This window comes from Vigna unguiculata, chromosome 7, assembly GCF_004118075.2.
Source record: "Vigna unguiculata cultivar IT97K-499-35 chromosome 7, ASM411807v1, whole genome shotgun sequence".
NCBI classification, from domain to species: Eukaryota; Viridiplantae; Streptophyta; class Magnoliopsida; order Fabales; family Fabaceae; genus Vigna; species Vigna unguiculata.
Genome location: NC_040285.1, coordinates 29,748,876 through 29,772,044, shown reverse-complemented (window position 1 = coordinate 29,772,044; position 23,169 = coordinate 29,748,876). Strand labels below are relative to the sequence as shown.

Below are 23,169 nucleotides of genomic sequence, written 5' to 3'. Positions count from 1 at the left end.
TATTTAATGTAAAATTAATTATTTGTATAGAATATATAGAAAATGAAAATCAAAAACTGAAACGGTGTGTTTTTGCCTTTGAATTTTTTTTTCTTCTTAAAATGAAAAACCAGTGTTTTCAACAGTGGGGGAAGGAACTGTAGGAGCATCAATTCGGATTCTGGTTGTGGATTGTTTTCACTTTGTATCCATACAAATTAATGTCGTTTTCTTGTTTGTTGACACTCAGATTCTCACACTGCTCTTTCGTTAAGTGGGCCGTGTCGAAGTTAAACTTTTCTTCCGCTTTCGTTCTGTTTCCCCTGTTTTTGTCTTGCTTCAACTCTGGTAAGGTTCCTCTGAAGTTTCCGTTTTTGGAGGGTTATAGGAGTTGCGCTGTGATTTAGAAGTCAATGGGTCAAATGGGTTTCTTCCAGGTTTTTCTAATTCCCTGAAGTTTCGATTCAATTTTTGTTTTCAGCTTTTCGTATTGGGTCTGTGTCACCAAAGGTACCTGAGAGAGCATAAAGAGTGTTATTATTGATGGATACGAAGTCCTCCAAGGATACTAATGGTTGCGTTAACAAGCCTATGGCTCTTACTGTGACGTTGACTGTGGCTTCTTTAGAGGGTAGAAAGGTTGAAGATCATAGCAGTAGAGAAGATGATAATGATTCCAATTCGTTGTTGCCAGCGCCAAGAGGAGGAATGTCACGGAAATTGGATAAGACTTACAGGAAAAGGAAAGTGCAGTGGAACGATAGGATAGGAAATAAGCTTGTTGAGGTTTTGGAATACGTACCGAGGTAATTAACTAACTTGTGCTGCGTGTGTGCCGAATTTTGCTCGCCTAGTTCACACACTCACATCACATCTTGTGAATAAATAAATATGTGTGTTGCTCAATTCTGTTCTATGTTGATGAAAAACAACAAGAGATGGTTTTCTGTTTCCCTTATTCTGTGCAAATGGCAAATTTCATGCTTGCCTCCTTTGAATTTTTTGTTGTTGTGTGACTGATGGATGCAATGGTGGATCACTGAAGTACGGTGTTGTCTTGCTTTCTTTTTCATTTTCTCCTTTTCTGTTCCCTGTCCTCTATTATTATATCAGCATGACTTCATTATGGAAGCATCAATGTGATTACTTGTGTAGTTTTCCCTTTAAGAATAATTTTTTCATGTTTATTGTAACGCATTCCTGCAGCTCCCATAATTTCCCCTCTAATTTTCCATCAAGTTCTCTGACTGTAATATTCTCTTTTTTTATTCATTTACGTTTTCTTTTAGTGCTTTCTGTGTGTGTTGCATGAAAATTCCAAATTTCTTATAGTCCTCTCAAAAGGCTCCTGGGAAGTAACTTTGTTCCTTTCCTTCTTTTCAGCACCCGAGCATGAACATTTGCAATTATAATTATGTAACTATAGCATTTCGCTATGTCTACAATGACTTGTGCTCAATTTTGAAACATCAGAGTTTGTTATGATGATTGAAACCATACCCATCCTCCGTCATATTTGTGCTTTCTAGCGCATATGATAAGACAAATATTAGGAGATAGAGAAAATTTAGTTATTATCTACGTAGAAACAGCAATGGAAATTGCTTCTTCCATTAGAATGGATGATGTGCGAGCAGAAATTAGCACAAGAAAGAAATTTCGAGAAATATTCTTGTTTTATGGCTTTGAAAGGATGTCATACTAGCACTGGGACTCCAATCAACGAAGAACTTATGAAATAAAACTGCACTTATTCATCTTTCTTTTTCTTTGATCTACATAAACATGTGATATATATGTGGTTAGTTCATAGGTTAACATTGATAGGAGCTGCTCCCAAGTATGCTGTTGGAAAAAAGTAAAGAAAAGTACAAAACAATAACCAAAATTTTCTTTCCTAGTAGCTGGTAAGCTCGAAGCATTTGCTGTCATATTTTAATGTAGTAAAACAAAATTGAGTATGATAATGAAGCCTAGATGTGTCATATGTCCATAGCTATCTTATCTCACATTTGGTGTCCCAATTGTATGTGCAGTGATGTTAGTGACTCAGACTCAGAGGATGAGGATGGGGATTCCTGTGTCTGTTCAATAATGTAGAGATAATCTTGATAAGCCATGTCAAACTTTCTGCTGGACTAACCGTGGAGCATCATTGGGACCTGTGCAACCTTAATTTGAGTAGATATGATGACTTGGGACTAACTCTCCAGTAACCCGGATAAGCAGCTCCTTGTGTTCCAATTTATGTATCCAGTTTATCTTACTGGATTTTTTGACATGATTTTTCAGTGGCCTTATGTGAGTTCTCTAGCAGATCAATGTATACACTGCTTCCAACAAAATTATTTGGAAAGCGCTGATAGTAGCACAGCTTCCTAGTAGGTTAATAAGCATTTTCATGCTCAGTCACGGCACTGTTTCTCTGAAAATTATGCACTCAATGGCTATGGTAATGTTTCGAATTAAAGGGATACATCAGTCTTTTTTTCCTTTCATATTCTCAAATACTCGTTATGTGGAATAAATTTTGATGATTCTCAGAACTTATTCCACAATTATGTGTCGACAGGGTTCTTTCTTTGATTCTGTTTGCTTTCAGTTTACCTTTTATATATCAACCGCTGTTTCTTATACATGAACCTCTTGATTGATTGAAATTTCACTTTGGAGAATGTCATAACGAATACAATGTATACTATGAGCATGAAAATTCAGAATACTTCAAATTGTATAGCTGCAACATGAAGATAAAAAATAAACAAATACACTCTCCATGGCTTACAAAGTAACCATTCACAAAACAACAAAATACAGGGCAAGAATTAGACACACAAATACAATGAAACCATCCCAACTGGCATATACTGACTTGCTGAATGAATAATCATGAGACGAATCAAAATCCGATGCGTCCTCCTTTGAAGTTGTTGCCCATTCTGGTGGCAAAAAACACAGAATTGATATATTTTAAGTTTCTTTTTTTCTTTCAATGACATGACCGCATCATTGGCAATGAATTGTGGTCGAGGAGACATGATAATTAGGAGAAACCACCCAGTTTGAGAGGCTAGCGTCAACTGCCATGTCTGGCAACAGAGGCTTGGACTGAAGTGCATTTGATTCCAATCTGCAAGGTGAGAAATTCAAGCTTGCTTCAGGAACTAAGGGCATACTTGTTTGTTGATTTGATGGAACATTTTCCTTCCTCCTGTGCTTGCTTGATGCTGCAACTTTTGTTTTCATCGCTTTCCACTGCGTGAGATTCTCCACAGGGCTCAGAACAGAATGCATGTCCATGCTTCTCTCTCGTCCACCTAAATTGGGTTTCAGCTCAGCATGATTTGGATCAACTGGCATCTGATTCTTTACCTTATCTTCTGCCATAGAACGATAGCATGACTCTGACAACTCTTCCCGTCTAGGATTTTCATCATACATCTCATGCTCATAATTTTCTAAACTTCCATGACTACCACCGTCATCCCAATCATACTCATCATCATCAAATTCATCATCATCATCATAGTCATCAATGTCAGAATCCTCATATGCCATTTCATCTTCCTCACCATGACCATCTTCACAGTTGTAATATCTGTGATTTGTAGGGTATATCACTGGCAAGGCTCTAGAGCTTTCTGACTCAGCAGTACTGTTCTTATCCTCATCTTCCTCATTATTCAATACCTGATAAGCAGTGGGGTTTGGCTCGTATACCTGTACATTCAAATTGAAGGTAACTTTCTTCTTCCTGCTCTTATTACTGTTCTGCTCCTTAACCTTATCTCTGTCTCTAGGAAACAAATTAAATAAATAGTCTATCTTATTTGCACATACACATAACATATAAAGGGAAATGAATAACAATAAATACTAACCGCAAATCAGAATCCGGCAGAGTGGATTTTTCTGTTATGGCAAGAACTTCGTAATTTCCATATCGCTGTTGGATAACACAAGTTTGAACAGATAAGTATGAAGAATATTTTATGAATATCAGAAACTAAGATCAAAAGAATGGATTGTATTTACTTGATTTCCAGCTAGGACTTTGTAGAGAGTCTTTCTACGCTTCCTTTTGTTGGATAAACCAAAACATGCCATGAAACAACCCATCTCTATTGGGAAGAGGAAGAGGAGGGTGAGGAATGTGGTTGATAAGGTGGCATATAATGAAACAAAGCTACTCACTCAGAGAATGACATGCATGCCGCCCAGAGAGAGAAGCGAGAGAAAAACATGTGACAAGTTTAAAAGCCGTTTGGCTCCAAACAATTTCGAAAATAGTAACGTTAGGCTTTTAATGATGATTGTGGGCACAAGAGTTTTTTTTTTTTTAATATAAAAATGAAAATGAAAGCTAGGGACAACATTGGTTGCTTTTGTCTCAGATCTGAAAATCTTTCGCTCTCCAGCATTTGACTAGGTTGTCGTTTTTAGTAGAGTTGATGCGTTTTCTATGGCCACAAAATAAATGGCTGGCTTAATATTATTTAATGTTCTTAAATCAAAATTGGGTTGTGAATACCTGAAGCTTTCGATTTTAGATAAGTTGATTAAAACAAAGATGAATGATATCATAGAAAATAATCCACACCCATTGAAAAAAAAAAGTTTTTCTTTATAAAATACTATAGATATTCGATTAGATGTTTTAATTATGTGTCTAGTTAAACCACCCTTGAGATTCAATTTGAGATATGGATATTTTGCTTTTAATATAGAATAATTATCAAACTATTATGCATGTGAAACAATACTTTAGCCTTCATTTTGAATCAATCACTTTTTTAATGTTCACCCCTTTTGTTGAGTTATTGTCTCATTTATTCAAAAACAAGAACAATAAAAAATTATAGAAGAAAAGTACCACTCACTAGTCAATGGTTTAAAAAGAATTCACATTATATGTAGAAAGAGGTTCAAGAGGGAAAAAGTAAATACAAAATAATTTATAACAAACATAATACCATATTCCATTGCATCTTAATTAATTATAAGAAAAAAAAAAACATCACACTGTCTACAAATAAAATCCAATTTTTAAATAATTACACTCCATTATAATAACTTTTTTTTAATTACTTTCATCTTCTCTTCAATTTATTATCTACACCTATGTACAAAATGTTTTTTTTTTTTCATATTTTCTTTCCAATTTTACCAGTAACATTACTCTAAACTAAAATAATTCAATTTATACTTTTAACAATCAATTTAAATTTAATTATTTTGTAAATTAAAATAATTATTTTACTATTTTATTTTTTTAAAATATTATTTTTTAAATTCAATTATTATTTTTAATAATATACATGTACATAACACGTGTATTATTTCCACCGGTTAAATATAAAAATGGATAAGTGGCTACAGTATAAATAAGATTCCTTCCCATTGAGTTACAATGAACTATTAGGCACGCTAAATAAGTAAGAACAGTTCACTTTATTTTGAAAAAATATATTTTAATAATATTTACATATTCAAGTAAAATTTTAATAATAATAATAATTTAGGATTAAATATTTAAAATGGTATATATATATATATATGTATAATTCCTAAAAAAAACATAAAGTCTCAAAAAAAATTGATTACTAAAATATATGAAAAATAATTTAAAATTTGAATAGAGACTTTAGAATGTTCAATCATAACATGAGTAATTATTAGTGAGTAATGGCATAAGAATTTATATAACTCTCAAAAGAACATACTTTAATTTAATTTTATGTTATTTATTTGAAAATGCATAAATTGCCATAGTTATTTGGATTTATGAAAGTTGGAATAAGAGTGAAAGGAAAGATGATGACCTCTACCAATAATAAGTAAATGGGAGGCATTTAAAGGAAAATTTGCACATTTGGATGACTTGAATGAGGTCTTTCCTATTTTGTATTTTGAATAAATGAAATTTGATTTTTAGCATTTATGATCAATCATCTTTTTCTTAAATTAGATTAAAAAAAGTAGGAAAATAAATAAATAAATATAATTTTTTAATTAAGTGTTTTACGTTCTTTTTATTAATGAATGAGTGGTAGTAGTACATAATGATTTAAATAGAAGAAAACAAAACCACAATTATTTGACACAAAATAAATGCATTAAGACTTAATATCAAATATAGTAAATTTAAATCAATTATATATATATATATATATATATATATATATATATATATATATGAATTTTAAATATTATTTACATATAAGTGAGAAATAACAATGAATATAAATAGATCTAAACACTTAAATATGAATGCATGTGAAACTTTAGTTAAAAAAAGTAACTGAGTATGTATGCATAATAAAATAGTGAAGGCAATTCAGAATCTGGTATAATAAAAAAATTCAATGCAAACAAATAATTATCCTCATTGTAAATGAAAGCATATCTCTTTTTATACACGGAAAACTTTTAAAATTGACTAAAAGAAAAAGGGATTTATATTAATAAATGACAGTGGTATTATAATTAGCTAAGTTTAATTTGCCTTTGAAAACTTATAAAACTAATTTTGCTTGGAAATTGTTTAGGCATTGTCAATGCATATATAGTCAATAATAAAAAAAAAAACTTAAAATGTATTATTATTATTTATTGGTACCTTTTTCATTTCAATTTTTTACTTAATACAATTTAATGTTTCACATATATGTCGTTTTTATTTAAAGGTGATTGATAACTTAAATGCTTAAAATATAAAACAGTATATCATTTTAATTATACATAGAAATAGCTTTTAAAATAAAAAATCTAAGTAATTCACTCGTTGTAAGTGACTAATTACAGTTTGTGTGAATAAACAAACAAATTAACAATAGCAGCTGTCTCCAACCACTCAGGGAGAAGACATTGAGACCTATAATTGGTGATAAACTTTTATCTCTATAAAGGAAAAAAGAAAAGCACATATATTTAAAATTATATAAAACAGTGAAAATTTTTCCTAATTGACAGCTTAACTTTGTAATTTATTTGTAAAAAAAAAAATCAGATAGAAGAATTTGAAAGTCAAAGCATAACTTCCAGTAAAGACAAAATTGGAAATTTTGTTATATGGGGGTGCGCACGAAGAAACTTATGGAGGTGCATGAAGAAACTTTTAATTTTCTAAATAAATACCAACATTTTAAGGACTGTCAGGGAAGATCAGTTAGTAGGGAGATATACCTTAGCAAGAGGCCTTGAGTTGAATCTTCTTGTTATGATTGTAGGTTAAAAAGACTATTTGTACCCCCTTCATTATTATATTAAAAAATGAATGTTGATGGAGAAAGGAAAGAATCCCTACATAATTTTCACAACCACATATAAGAATGCTACTATTATTTTCTTAACCAATTACAAATATTGTGGACTTTTCATTTTTCTTATATTTTAACTAGAGTATTCTCTTTCATTAATATTTCAAAAAGTAATGCAAAAATTACATGATTAAAAATGTAGAATATAAGGTGATTGAAATTATCCTAGCCAAGAGATTAAAAATTCCATTTACTTGTTTTATGCTAAAACTTATATTTGAAGGTTTGATAACTTGCAACCAATTTTTATCGTACAAATTTTAAGATTAAGAAGAAAAAAAAGTTAAGTTTCTCCAACTTTAATACTTAAGGAAATAGTTTTTAATTTCTTCTACCATTGGAATTTTTTCACAATCATTTCAATATGTAATACATGGATACTTAATATTCTAACATGCTTAGTTCTCATAGCATATATATCGGTTTCTCAACAGTTAAATTTTTAATTAATGATGATCACAATATTTTTGTGTTTATCATGTAGCAATATTAGGACACTAGACTCTTTCACTTCCTCGACACTTAACACAACTAGTCACTTTCTCGACATACTGACAAATTCCTCTGTCACCAACAACTTAGTTGATAAAATTACTTCAACACAATTAAAACTAGGGTTAATGTTTAAACAAGATTAGATGGAGGATACAACTCTAAATCACAATTAGATCATGGTTGAGCCTTTGCTTAATCACAAAGAATAAAAGACCCAAAATAAAATTGTATAAATAGGTAAGCACACAAGGTAAAAAAGGTTAATCGTTCTAGATTAAATAAATCCTTTCAAGAACGAATATGTAATTGAAAACTAATTTGAGCGTGAGAATTTTTTGCATGTACTCAACCACCGAAATCAAGATCAAGTCTCATACCGAGAACAAGATTGAGATCATGGATATAAATGGAACAAAGACGAATATAATAGTAATTTTTTAAAGTGTACTGGACCTTATAAAAATAAAACACAACAACCACTAACACTAAAACTTTTTGTTGAGACTTAGTGTAGTTGTGTTTCTCTTAAATATTGTGAGATATTTTTCATGTTATCCTCTTTAATTTTATTTTTTTATAATTACAAAATTTATTAAATAATTTGATGATTATCATGATATATTTTTCAATTGATATTGTTCAGGGTTTACAATATACAAAATTTGACTACACTTTAAATTAGTAATACTTTTCAACAAACTCTTTTTTTTTTTTCAACTTACAGTTACGACCATAAACTCCATAACAATACAATCACTCCTTATTAATTGCTAGTATGTTTATGTCCACGGGGGATTAAGTCTTAGGCTCTGTTTTTTTGAGATGAAGGATTAGAAGAAGAGGGAGAGGAAGAAATGGAAAGGATCACAGGGTGAAGTTGATGTTGTTCTTTTTAAGGGATTAGGAGGTAATTTTAGAGTAGATTAGAGAGTAAAATTTGTGATAGTTTGTGATTGAATTCAGTGATGTGACATATTAAAAAAAAATTAATAGATAAAAAAATGAGATTACCAAAATATCCCTAATGTTAAAAGTAATATAAAATGCTATATTATCATTTAGAATAATTTATTTAGTTTCTATTAATTGTGTGAAATAATATAAATATATTTATTAAAAAATGAATAATCAAATTTATTTGGTATGAAATTAAATTTAACATTTATCAATTTAATATTTACATGAAAAATAATTTATTTATGTTATATATATTTTTTGTTTTTAAGTCTTTGAAATATATTTTTTTTTGTTTATTTGATATGAACATATTTTTTTAATTTGATTATGTTTGTTAATAATATAGGTAACATTTTTTAATAAATTTTTTTCTTTTTTTCAAATTTTATAGAATTATATATTGTTTATATATTTTTAACTTTTAGATTTTTAGATGTTTGTTAATAATAAAATTTTATTTATTTTTATTAATAAATTAAAACTAAATTTAAAAGATAAATTTATGTGAAAAAATAAGAAAGAAGACATCACTGTGTGAACACGTGTCAAAAAATTACGAGGATAAGAGAGATAAAAAATAAATATGACGAGGATAAAATGGTAATTTTGTATCCATCACCTTCTAATCTCTTCCATAATAGAGGGATGAAATTTTTTAGCCATCCCTCTAATCCATCCCTGCCATTCCCTTGCATCACCCTAAAAAGAACAAGGTGATCACTCTCCATGCCTTCCTCTCCAATCCTCTTGAACATACATCCCCTAAAAAAAACAGGGTCTTAGTCTCACATAATAAAATGGTGAAGGTCAACGTCTTTAAAGAGTTATTGGGTTGTGTGGTATATTGGTAAGTGTACCAAGTCACTTGTGGTACAATTAAATTGCAGTTATTACACTCATAAGGAGTATTAAATATATTGGTAGTTGGTTTTTGTAAGGTTTTTAGGAAAATATGGACAATAATATATATTATATAGGTTGAGTATAGTGGAGACTACGTTAAAGTCATGTGTTTATTGCAACTGTCAGAGGTCCAATAAACACAATAACAATCATGTACTTGCTTATTCAAATATGCAGGATGGATTCAAACAAAATTCAAATAACCTTACATAGATTTCTCTTGTAGTAATATCATCTAGTAACCTCATGAAAATCCAATCTTAAAGATTTTCTTCTACGTAGTAGCTCCTCTAGATGACTCAACTAGATACATCGTAACCTTGCTAGTCATTTGATGATGAATATTACTTCCCTATTCATGAAGGTCAAGAAAACACAGATTCTTCTTGTGGTGTCTATCTAGGTCTTGAACAACTTACTCAATTCATTGACATAAGGTATGTTCAATACCTACATTAAGAATCAGAACAATGAGATTAAATATGCAATTACATCCCTGGTAATTTGCATTATTTGAATTAGTTAGTTTAGCTATTGAAATCTCATTCACATGATTAAACATACATTAAACGCGTTTTACTGCATACCTAGAGATAAGTATTAAACATACATCAAATCAATAGAAAACATAGACATCTAAAATATAATTTGCATAATTGAAAAACAAGTAATAAGAAAGTTATTGTTCCATTCTCAATGCTTATTTTGATGAAAGTCACATTTTAAATCTTCACAATCCACCTTTTAACACTAAGTTGAGCTAGTTCTTTTATTCTTGCACTTTTATAAAAGAACTTATTAAATTCATAATTAACTAATTTTCACTACCACATTTTGTATTTTTAAGTTAAAGAAATCTGATTTATTAAAAAATATATTAATTAGAAACATCATCAGTGCCAAAATCACATGTAAAATTAAAAAATCTAAACATTTATCATTAATGTTATGATAAAACAAGTTTATAAATAAACTAAAAATAGAATGATGAGAAATAACAAACTTTTTCAACAAAGATTAGATAATTTTAAACACTCTTCATTCTTTTTGTACCAAGCAAGAGAATAGATTATTCTCTCACGATCTCTTTCACAATGAAGACAAATAATATAAACATTAATATACTAGTAACTTTATTTGGAATAAACTCTTAATATTTGTATAAAAAAATTTATATTGAATTTTTTATTAAGAGGATTAAATGAAAATAAAACTATTTTTAATTTAAAATCTTAAAGTTACTATTTATAAATGTTTCTTAATATACATTAATTAACTTTGTCATTTTTTACTTAAAATAAAACTAATATATAATCTTCACGACTCCTATAAAGATCTAAACACATCATAATTCATATAAACTCTAAGTTCAAGTATAATTAGCTTAAATGCACTCCTTATTAAATAAACACCATTTTTTATGATTGACAAAAACTTTTTTTATCTTCCTTCTTTGGATTCAAGATAAGAATTCTCACTATAGCATTTGTATCCTTCGACAAAAACAATTAAATAATGCCAACGTCTCAACAACAATAAACATCAGAAAATAATAAGTTCACAAACTTTGAATTCCTCTTCAATCCTTCATGCACATGCCTCCAATATAAACATTCCACCTCCTTCTCAACCAAGGTGGTCCCAAATGAAAATATTAACATCATTCCAAACTTTTCATTTGTTTCATTATCTTATAAATTTTTTAGATAAAAATACTCTTCCCCCACCATAATATAGGTTAATTATATTCGAGTTATTCACCTATAAAATCTCTTCTTACAAAATATTTGGCTTTAAAGATACGCGATGACAAAACATTAATGTATATTAAATTTTCAAAATTCAAGGCTTTTTACATATGAAATTTGATGATATAAAGTAATTTATAGTTTGAACTCTACATTATACCTTAAAAAATGCATTCCAATAATTTATCAGTTATTTTTTGAATTATACAATATTTAATAACTTATATATGCTTGATGGCTACTTTTAATATAATGATAAATACATGAAGAATTTATAACCTCCGAATTTGTGTATTAACTTTATAATCATAATAAATATTTGAATTAGTATATTTATTTTTATAATCAATTATAATTAATTTCTTCTAATTAAAAAAAATGATATCAAAATAAAAAGTCTTATCATTAATTACTTTACACTGTTCAACTTACTTAAAAATAATAACTTTGATAGGGTTAACGTTATAAAAATAAATAAGTATCTATTGGGTCGGATAATGTAATGATAAATCAAATGCAAACTAAATAAGTATATTATTTGTAGTGTTTGGGTTTAATCAATCCAAGTTAATTTAAGATCTCTAGGATCATAAACATTAACTATAAGCCTTATCTTTACGCTACTAAAATTATTATAAAAACTGATTATCATTTAAAAACTATTTGAGGCTATGACATTTTATTTAATTTTACTTATGATAATTGTATAATACGTTCTTTTAAATTATTCTAAAAACTAATAAAAAAGTTATAACTTAATTAATCTGATTATGTTAATGATGAATTATATTGAATTGAATTTAATAAAAAAAATGTAAAATCTCATCATAATTAATTGAATTGAATTATATTGAATTCAATAACAAATTTTCTTATCGAATTGAATGTTTAATTTGCTTAAACCTTACTTATCTCGATCTCTCCATTATCTTTAGAAAAGGATGTGATTAATGGTTTCAACGAAATATAATGCTTATATTAATCAAATTTAATATTATTTAAACTATATTCAAAATATTTTTTCACATCAAAATATAAATTATTTTCATCTAAGCAATTTATTATGTAATAAATGTATGCGTATTTCCATTTTGTTTGTATTCATATTCCTAACGCACACTTACAAATAACTTATATTACCACAAATTAGGCAATTTTTTTGTTTAAATATTTTAAAAAAAATATGTTGAAAAAATAGGATGGGTTCAATCATTAAATTTATATAATATATTTGACTGGATTAAACTAAAACCTAAGTAAATTTATTTTACCTTTACTTATTTTAATTGTTTTTAATATGCAATGTATGTATACTGTTATTCAGTTCGAATTTAAAAACCTAAGTTACTGTATATGACATCTTTTATTGGTATTATTTATTTAGAATTAAAACAGGCGGAATAAAAATAAAAAAATTGATAAAAATTATATACTTAGTACTGAATTAAAAATTAAAAAAATAAAATAAAAAAAAGATTTAAATTAATTTTTCTTTCATATTATTTCGTAAATATATATTTTGGTCCTACAAAATTTAATTGATCATTTAGTCATCAATATTCTAAAATTAAACAATTTTATTATATAACTAATATATTTTTTCACATTTCTATACAAACTTTATTGATGTGTCTATGGACAAATGAGAATAATGTAGTTAATTATTTACATAAAATATTAATTGATTATAAATTTTAACATTATATATATATATATATATATATAAAATAGTGTTTGTAAATTATAATTATAAATATCATATTAATATACTTATTAATTATAAATATTATATGATAATTTAAAATTGTGTGTAAGAGTGGATACGGAAGTTTTTTTAGCCGGTGCACAACAATAATATTTTTTTTTCATAATTTAATAATCATTAAATTAACTTGTGTTTATCTATTCACCAAAAGGACATAGATCAATTTTCTTTTATTAGTTAAAATCCACTCTAACAAACACAAGAAGTATGTATATAAGTTTCTTTTAATATTAAAATGTTATTGAATAGTGTTAGAATGATTTATGTAACACTCCATTTAATTAATAAACATAATTAAAATAAAGCGTCACACAAAAGATATAATTGCGCAGTCCCGAAATTTAAACTTAACTCCTTACAATTATCCAACATGTCCCAGAGTTTAAACTTAACTCCTTACAATTATCCAAGGCACACCACGATGCTAAAACTAAACTGATACAAAGTTCATCAAGAACAAAATAGTAAAGTAAGAGTTAAACTGGTACAGGGGCCACAGCCCAACAAGAAAGCCCATAGAAGAAAGATCCAAAGAACTAGGCAGCGAAACCATCACCTCCCTGATGACCACGGGTGTTCCTCGCATCTGCTCACATCAACAAGTCGATGATAATCGCAAAAGAGAGAACCACATATACAAAACACACAACAAACAACAGAAGGGTAAGCTAGAGCTCAAAAGTGGTTTTATCATGAAGTCAGTCATACTTTCACAGTCCAATATACATTTATCATCCAAGCATGTTATGACCTTCCAATCAATACACTAAGACTCGACTCGACTCATCCGGATACATATAACCTGATCGGATTCAGCGGATGCTTGCACTTGTGGTGGATATCTCTGCTCACCCCCGAGCTATGTGTTACAAGTGTTACAATGAATCAATTCCCTCACATACAAGGTTAGCCCTTAATGAGTTTCAGGCCTCCTGCTACTCTCACCACAAGAGTCAATCCGCTCTAAGTGAGACTAACTGACTTCTTAGAGTGTCAGGATGCAATCCTTACCTTGAATCCTTACCAAGTTATATAGATGGGGCACCACCATGGACTCCCTCTAACATGGGTCATGGAATTACATCCCGACCACTGAAGCACCACCATGGGGTCTCACCTAGAGGCTCATGGGATTACGTACTGACCACAGACCAATCATACTCAATCAATTAAGTAATATTTATCATGCACATAAATCTCATGTCAACCTCTATAACCAATCCTCATTCCCATCACATGTGGAGTCCATACCAACTCATCATTTCCAAACCATGAATATAGAATTTCATCTCATACCAATACCATGCCACTTTAATTACCAACCATCTCATACATGCGACATGCCAAGGTCATGTTAAACTTATCAATCACATACCATAAACCATTATACTCATACCCATTCGCCCAATTCATGCTTTTAAAAGTAATTGAATCAATCCACAAGTTCAACTTAAAGTAAGGAATTAAAATTCTGTAGCAATTCTCGCTTAAGCTAGACTGATCTCGCTTAAGCTAGAAATTCTCGCTTAAGCTAGACTGGTCTCGCTTAAGCTAGAAATTCTAGCTTAAGCTAGACTAATCTCACTTAAGCTAAAATCTCTCGCTTAAGCTAAACTAACAGCTTTTCACTGGTTTCAACATGTAAGAACACAAAATCTCAAACATGTTGCATAAAATGTTGGCATCATATTTTCATGCTTTAAAAGGGTAAACAAATCAATCATGGGAGCATACAAGTATTTAAACAACTCTGTTGTCAATCTCGCTCAAGCTAAGGAGCTCTCGCTCAGGCGACAGGGGTCTCTCGCTCAAGCGAAAATCTTTCACTTAAGCGAGATTGAAAACAGAGAGCACTGAGTTCTCGCTCAAGCTAGCCCATCTCGCTCAAGTGAGAGGCGTTCGCTTAGGCGAGCACTCGAAACCAAAGGGGGGCGAGTTACTGCCATTCTCGCTTAGGCGAGAGCTTCTCGTTTGGGCGAAAAACAACTCGCTTAGGCGAGCATAGCAGATCTCACCTGTTCTCACGCATGCCAAGCTAAAAATCCATCCATAAACAATACACAAATTATTTTCACACCATCAAAAGCACATCAAATCATCAAGAACACCCAACAGAACCAAAACAAAAACATTACTTATAAAAGCATAAAAAAAATCGTAGCTTCCCTTACTTGGAAAGAGCTAGCCAAAAGATTCGTATACCCAAACAGTGAGCACCACAACTATGGGAACAACTTATTAAGCTGGAAAAATGGTAGAACAAAGGAAAATAATGTTAGCAAGAGGGATCCTTGCTGGAACCAAGACAACAATGCTAGAAAAAAAGGAAGTACGAGATGAGGGATAACTTACGTGAAGAAGGAATGAGTTCGAACTAGCTTGACCATGGTGGTACTGAGCCCTAACAGAGTTTTTGTGGAGAGGAAAGGTAAAAGTGAGAGCACTAATTTTGGCAAGTGAGAGCATAATGAATGACCTTGGCTGCTTTATGGGCCTTGACACCCTATGGGCCAACCTTTAGGCCCAACTGATTAGAGTGGGCCTTTAAAAATAAGGGCAAAAAATAAAGTGGGTCTTACAATTTATATACTTTTTTTTTCTAAAATACTGACATTTTAATTTTCACATGCTATGTTAGTTTTTTAATGAATGTTTACCAAAATATCACACCGGGTAATATGAAATAAAATTATTTTTTGAGTTGTCACCACAATTCTTTTGGGTGTATATGAGAGTTTTGTAGTTGTGTCATTTGAAGTTTGCTTTTTTGTTTAGTATTCGTGGATATAAGCCTCAAGACCTTAAATAAATTTTCTGTGTGATTTTATTTTTCAATTTTGTTCACAAAACATTGCATGAGAAGGATCTGCAATTTTGTTCAGAAAAAGTAATAGTACAAAGGTTTGCAATTTTTGTGATAAAATTACACATTGAGTAATAATGCTTTTGTTTAGTGTGGATATAAACCTTGAGACCTTAAATAAATTTTCTGTGTGATTTTATTTTATTTTTGCTTATTTGTATGTGTGTTTTGGTTTGAAGAGATTACTTTTCTATTTGTGATTTCTAACACTGGTATCAGAGCAGAAGTTTTGATCAAAGGATTATGATCATCAAGGGAGGAAGGGGAACAATGTAGCATGCTGACTATAATCAATGTTGCCTATGTAGGGAGGTCTCGATCATTCTTTTTGTGTAATGACTTCATTGATACTTATGTGGTTGGGTCTCACTTGGCTAAGGTAGTGTTGGTGATAGATTCTCCTTGAATATCAATGAGTTGCCAATGACAATGATGTGTAAGTTGTTGTCAATGAATTTGATGTACAAGGCAGTGAGAATTGATGACAAATGTCATCAATGAGTCCCTCCAAATCATAGTTATGACAAGAGTGATTCAAACAAATATGTTGGTAGAATATCATATGTTTGTTCTAAAGTATGTGAGACTTTTGGTGAAGGAAAATATGTGATTTTTTAATGGGTGTTCATCAAAATTTTCACACCGACTCGTGAAGACAAAAAAAAAAAGTCAAAATGTATTTATTATACAAATTACATGTGTGTTAAATTTGGTCATCTAAAGGATAAAATTGATAAAATAATTATTTTAATTTATATTTTTTATTTAAAGGGTAAATGGAAAATGATCTATCTTTGCGGTTGTTACCACGACTCTCAACATTTTGTAGTTTTTTTTAAAAAAGAATTGCACAATAGGAGTTTAAAATTTTATCCATAAAAAATTGCACCATAAGAATTTGGTAGTTTTTTTGCGGTCTTTTGCAAAAGAAATTGCATGGGAGGGGTTTACAATTTTGTCTATAAAAAATGGTACAATTAGAGTTTGCAATTTTGTTAAAAGAAAACACATTAAGATTACAAGGAGATTTGTAATTTTTGTTGAAAAAAAAAATAGTATGTTGAATAATAATATTTTTGTTTGAGTATTCATATAGGTTTAAGATGCCGAACCACGTTAGATTTGATTTGTGGTTCTATTCATGTTATTGCTCTTTTATGAATGTGTTTCTGTTCCAAGATATTCTTATGACATGATTTTCCAATATTATATCTTTAAAATATCACTTTATAATTGTTGTGGTTAAACTTAGTGAAATGCAAAACAGGTGAACACTCCAATTGTTTAAAAGATAATGATACTTTAACCCACTTTTTTTACCCACTTTAACACACCACTCCAATTACCACTAGATCATCACATCAAATCACATCACTAAAAAGAATCAAAATAGATGATCTAAAGATAATTGAAGTAGTGGATTAAAAGTGAGTTAAAATATCATTTTTTTGTTTAAATAGTAGGAAAATAAATATATGATACATAGGAGAAAAATAATAGGTTTAAGTGTCAATATGTCTAATCCCTGATAAGATGAGTGATGTTACACAATTTATAACTAAGTGTAAATCAATTCGATTGACATATTTCTAGCTTGATTCGTGATAGAGTTAGCTAATGTTATATTCCTTAACTGATTAAATGATATTCATAAGTGAAAGAAGAAAAAAAATTATAAATTTTAAAAGATTTTAGTTTTAAAATAAAAGAATTAAAAAAAAAACTTAAAATATGGATATTTCTCCCCATTTTTCTAACTGTATTAATCATTGGGTCAATTATTGTTAGAATGTAAAAAAATATTTTTTAATTGTTTTTATCATGATTTAGCAAACCAAAATGACCTGTCACTTGATTTAAGTTATACAATTTGTAACTTTCTTCTAGTTTAACCCTCAAATTATAGAGAAAACTTAACTAATTTGGATAACCCCATGCATGATTAAAATTACTTATTTTTTTTTTATAGAGAAATAGTTCACATCCATCGAGTAATAAAAACCAAAAATAGATTCAAGCTAAAATAAAAAAATTCACAAGACTCAAAAAATTATTTATTTTGAAGTTCAATAAAATAGTTATTTTGATTATTAACATTTATGCATTAAGAAAAAAATCGATTTTTTAATGACATGAATGAAGAATTATTTTAAAATCATTTGATATATAAAACTGTGAAAGGAAACAGTGTTTAAAATGATTTTTGTTGTGATAATTAATTATTTCTCTCACTGAATTTTCTTTGTTGGTCCAAGGAGGTCCAATTCTGATTTATCATTAGTGGAAGGAAGAGGTTAATTGAATAAAATTGGCATGGGCTACACGTGCGACGAAATTGAATCAAGCAAATCTGAGCCGTTAAAAGGGACTACTTCTCGAGAACCAATTTTACTACCTTACAAAAACCCAACACACTCTCTCATTCATTTATTCGAAGCCCTCAACCTCCAAACCCTCTCTTCCTTCTTTCTTCCTTTTTTCTTCTCCGTTCCCAAATCAAACCTAAATTCCCACCTTCTTCCCTCTCACCAAATCGCCAACACACTATTCATTTTTATTTATTAATATATACATACAGAGGGAGAGAGGGGGAATGGATTCGGATCAGGGAAAATTATTCATCGGTGGGATATCGTGGGACACTACGGAGGACAAGCTCAAGGAGCATTTCGGCAACTACGGCGACGTTTTGAGCACTTCTGTTATGCGAGAGAAGAACACTGGCAAGCCCAGGGGCTTTGGTTTCGTCGTCTTCGCGGATCCCACCATTCTCGATAGGGTTCTCGAGGATAAACATGTCATAGATGGCAGAACGGTGACGCTTATTTTCCATTTTTTTACTTCATTTTTGCTGCTGCTGCTTCTGCTCTTTTTTTAAAAATTGTTTTTTTGGCGTGTTTGCTGGTGTGTTGGTTTCGAATTGGAGGTGTGTTTACTTTTGGGATAAAGTGAGACTTTTTGTGTGCTGGAATGATTGATGGGTTTTAATTGTTTCGTGGTTTGCTCTTGTATGTGGTAGTTGGATTATTTATTTTTCATTTTGAGTGGATAGGGTTTTTCTCTTGGCATGCACTTACAGACTAGTTTCTGTAACACTGGGATGGTTATTTTGTTTCTAGCCGTCTTTGATGCTTGGTTTTCAAATGGTGACTGTTTTGTATGTTGTCTGCGGGGGAGTTGTCAGGAAACAAGTAGCCGATACGTTTCTTGCTGTGTGAACTGTTGTTAATGGATGAATGTGTAAAAGAAGTTAATAGAGCAGCTTTCACTGCTATTTGTTTGCAGTTTATCCGTGCTACTTATGTGTAAATGTTTATGATAGATGACAGTGCTGCTGATATTTTAAGAATTGTTCCCTCTTTGTTCAATTCTTCAAATGTGAAGTAGTACAACTCTTTGAAGTTGCTAGCTTATGTTCCATTCCCTTCAATGGTGTATGCATGAACACAAGTGTTCGCATAATGCTGGTATTTTGGAATAAGTTAATATTGGTTTACTTGTTTTCATGGAAGAACATACCCCAGCTTGAACGCAGTACCTCCACTAATGATTCTTTTTAGATATTTGATAGTTTTTATATTTTGTCATTTTTTGTCTTGTATCGTTTTGGATATGTGGATATCTAAAACTATGATTAAAGGCCTCTTCCTCAAAGATTGGTTTTCATAATGTTGATAATTTGGAATTTTGGTTACTTTTGATACCGTGTCATCTTTTCTTTTTCATCATCAATTAAATGCCTAACTAGCAATCATTTTATAATTTCATCATTCAGGTTGATGCCAAAAAGGCTTTCTCAAGAGAGGATCAACAAATTTCTGTCACCTCGAGAGGTGGAAATTCCAATTCTGGCATGAATTCTGGTAATGGAGGAAACATCAGAACTAAAAAGATATTTGTTGGAGGGCTGCCTCCTACCCTGACCGAGGAAAAATTTCGTCAGTACTTTGAGTCTTATGGACATGTAACCGATGTAGTAGTCATGTATGACCAGAATACTGGACGGCCACGAGGATTTGGTTTTATTTCATTTGATACTGAGGAGGCCGTTGATAGGGTATTGCATAAATCATTTCATGATTTAATTGGTAAACAAGTTGAGGTAAAGCGTGCACTTCCCAAAGATGCCAATCCTGGTGCAAGTGGCCGTATGATGGGTGGTGCTGGAGGTGGTGGTTCTGGAATTGGTGGGTATCAAGGGTATGGGGCATCTGGAGGTAACCAAAATGCATATGATGGTCGTATGGATTCTAGTAGGTATATGCAGCCTCAAAGTGCTGCAGGTGGATTCCCTCCTTATGGTTCTTCTGCCTATAGTGCTCCTGGGTATGGATATGGTCCGGCTAATAATGGTATTGGGTATGGTGCATATGGAAGTTATGGTGGTGCCACTGCTGGGTATGGGGGACCTGCTGGTGCAACATATGGGAATCCTAATGTTCCTAATGCTGCTTATGCTGGTGGTCCTCCAGGGGGCCCAAGGAGTTCATGGCCTGCTCAGGCACCCTCTGGTTATGGATCCATGGGCTATGGGAATACTGCTCCTTGGGGTGCTCCAAGTGGTGGTGCTGGCTCTGGTGGCAGTGGTCCTGGTTCAGCAGCTGCAGGTCAGTCCCCCGGTGGAGCTGCTGGATATGGGAACCAAGGTTATGGATATGGTGGGTATGGTGGATATGGTGGAAGTGATAGTTCTTATGCGAATTCAAGTGCATATGGCACTGTTGGTGGACGAACAGGGAGTGCTCCAAACAATAGTGCTAGTGGTCCTGGTGGGGGTGAACTAACAAGTAGTGGTGGCAGTGGTAGCTATATGAGTGGTGGCTATGGGGATGCAAATGGAAATTCAGGTTATGGAAATGCAGCTTGGAGATCAGAACAAACTCATGCATCTGGAAATTATGGAACACCTCAGGGAAATGGTGGGCAGGTCGGCTACGGTGGTGGCTATGGTGGTGCTCAGTCTCGACAAGCCCAACAACAGTAATTTTGATAGTTGGATATCTTGCTGGATTTTGAAATTCAACTTGAGGATCCTTTGCCTTTTAAAAGTCTTAAATCATGAGGTCAGAATGAATTTTTCCAGCAGCAAAGGAGTGGCTCAAAGATCGATGTCAATACACAACGGGACTGGTTGGGTTGCTTGAATCCCAGTAGTTTGCAGTATCTGCTTTCCTAGTTTATAATAAGTAGTTGGTTGAAGAGATACTAGATGCTACTTTCTATTTAGTATTTGTTTCTGCGTGTAGCTTTAATTTGCGTGCTTATGATTTTAGTTGATCTCGAATGGCTGTTCTTGTAGCATTTAAGCTATAGTATGATATTTCACTTATATGATGGTTTGATGCAGTTTATTATCTGTTGTGGTTTTTGTGGTTGAAGTTTAATTACTGTCTCTTTCATTTTCTGATTACATATATTGTCTAGACTCATTGTAGTTGTCATGACAAGTAGAAATATGAAGATGTAGTCAAGCTATTTACTCATAGCAGTGGACACTTGGATTGATCACTTCATAATGGGTAGCGTAATCATAGTGATAGTAAAAACTTTGAGGATGGCATAATCATTTTCCCCCTGTATTTGCACTTGTGTTGTACAGGAGGAGAGGTGCACGAGTATGGAAGTGGTGGAGCCAAGTGTCCACCCGTATCTAAAGAATGAAATTTGGCCAGTCTTATTGTGTTTTTCTGGACCAACGCATCACCAAATTGGAGATTTCTGGCTTTGTGAGAAAAATTTCCTTAACTTTCCATCTGGTCTGTGGTGGCGGAAAGATAGAGAGAGTTAGCAGCACATTGACTATTTCAGTTGGCCTATTCTATAGAATTTTATCCTACCTGTCTTGTGTGTCCAGTGATTTATATTTTTTTTTTGTGTTGGAGCTCAGTATAATTTCATGTCTTAGTTGGAAAAATTTTAATCTTTTCTTCTCTAAACTAATAGTTTTATATTGCAAGTGCTTTTATCTTACACACAAAGGTTAAATTGACATTTTGTTTTCATTTATGACAGTACTCTTATTCAAATGTAAATTTAAGGTAAGGATAAGAGTTACCAACTCAATTTTATATCAAGCATTGTCAGGTATAGAATTGAAATGCTCTAATACTAGTTAATCTTGACACATTATAGGAGAGACTCGCATGTAGTTTTTCAGATATATCTTTAACGTTACTTTTCTCAGGCATATTGATCTTGACGAGTGTTTATGTTATTTTAGGTTTTTGATGGTTTCTTGTAAAAATGTTGGGTTGTAATTTAATGCTGAGTGTGCATTTCTACGTCTTTCTTTATCCATGCTATAATAAAATGCGGGTAACATGGTATGCGCGTTTCATTCATTCTACCTACGCTAGTTATTTGGCAGGTTCGTCCGTTGAGTGAATGAAACGACCTTTCTTTGTGTGAACCTTTGAGCAAACCATGTTAATGTAAGACTGGCCAGAAGCCCAGAAGTCCCTAAAAGAAGAGGATTGCTATATTTTATCTTTATAGATCTGTGTATGTTTGTTAGTTTATTATGATCTGCTAAAAGTTATAAAAGTAAGCTTGTAATTAAAGAATTTCGAGTTTTTATTGATAAAGAAAATGACTGTTGAAAAATGTCAAGTGGAGCAAAACACAGAAATTATATACATTTAAGTTTTGTAAGGTGTTTCGTCTTATTTGATTTTGGAAGTGTTCTCTTAGCACGAAATAAGTTTTAGGAGATTATTGACATGTTTTCATTTTTTTAATATTAAAAGCAACTATTTCATGTGTTAAGATATATAGATATTTGTTTCGGGTAAACATATAACGGTAACATTGATAATCTGCATACACCGTTTAAGTTACATTATTTGTTGGTTGTAGAAATCAATTGAGTTGATGAATGAATCTTAACAATGTTTCGCTAATCTTTGATTTAGATATGTAAGTAAGATGGAAAGGAGAAACACAATATTTTGCTTTTATAACGTTTTTTTTTTGTGAATCTTTCTTCTGTGACATAATCCTGCGCATTTTGAACTCTCAAAAAGTTTATCTTTTATGTCCTCCACGCTATTACCTTACTTCAATTACCATATACAAAATCTAAATTGTGAACTGCGAAAATTGGCCTTTCAATTTTACACATCTAATATAAATTTCATCGTA

General features: G+C 31.2%; 3 protein-coding genes across 6 annotated transcripts; 2 read left to right on the top strand and 1 right to left on the bottom strand.

The window, feature by feature from the left end:
- Positions 1 to 88: 88 nt before the first annotated feature.
- LOC114192042 lies at positions 89 to 2,546 on the top strand. Its single transcript, XM_028081596.1, has 3 exons — positions 89 to 327; positions 461 to 785; positions 2,016 to 2,546. The coding sequence occupies exons 2-3, from the start codon at positions 523 to 525 to the stop codon at positions 2,077 to 2,079; spliced, it is 327 nt and encodes a 108-aa protein (XP_027937397.1). The 5' UTR covers positions 89 to 327; positions 461 to 522; the 3' UTR covers positions 2,080 to 2,546.
- A 134-nt stretch (positions 2,547 to 2,680) lies between these two features.
- LOC114192041 (transcription elongation factor SPT5) lies at positions 2,681 to 4,307 on the bottom strand. 3 transcript variants are annotated; one of them, XM_028081594.1, is made up of 4 exons: positions 4,174 to 4,304; positions 4,015 to 4,100; positions 3,861 to 3,925; positions 2,681 to 3,775 (listed from the first exon to the last, which is right to left on the bottom strand). In XM_028081594.1, the coding sequence occupies exons 2-4, from the start codon at positions 4,096 to 4,098 to the stop codon at positions 2,986 to 2,988; spliced, it is 939 nt and encodes a 312-aa protein (XP_027937395.1). In that variant the 5' UTR covers positions 4,099 to 4,100; positions 4,174 to 4,304; the 3' UTR covers positions 2,681 to 2,985. The 3 variants fall into 3 exon arrangements, with proteins under 3 accessions (XP_027937395.1, XP_027937396.1, XP_027937394.1); XM_028081595.1 differs by having other exon boundaries at positions 2,681 to 3,769; positions 4,015 to 4,307; XM_028081593.1 differs by having other exon boundaries at positions 4,015 to 4,304.
- A 14,135-nt stretch (positions 4,308 to 18,442) lies between these two features.
- LOC114190378 (heterogeneous nuclear ribonucleoprotein 1-like) lies at positions 18,443 to 21,965 on the top strand. Of its 2 annotated transcripts, XR_003605796.1 has the most exons (3): positions 18,443 to 18,844; positions 19,805 to 21,159; positions 21,629 to 21,965. XR_003605796.1 is itself a non-coding variant. In XM_028079230.1 (2 exons), the coding sequence occupies exons 1-2, from the start codon at positions 18,623 to 18,625 to the stop codon at positions 21,011 to 21,013; spliced, it is 1,431 nt and encodes a 476-aa protein (XP_027935031.1). In that variant the 5' UTR covers positions 18,443 to 18,622; the 3' UTR covers positions 21,014 to 21,386. The 2 variants fall into 2 exon arrangements, 1 of the variants encoding a protein (XP_027935031.1); XM_028079230.1 differs by lacking the exon at positions 21,629 to 21,965 and having other exon boundaries at positions 19,805 to 21,386.
- The last annotated feature ends 1,204 nt before the right edge of the window (positions 21,966 to 23,169 follow it).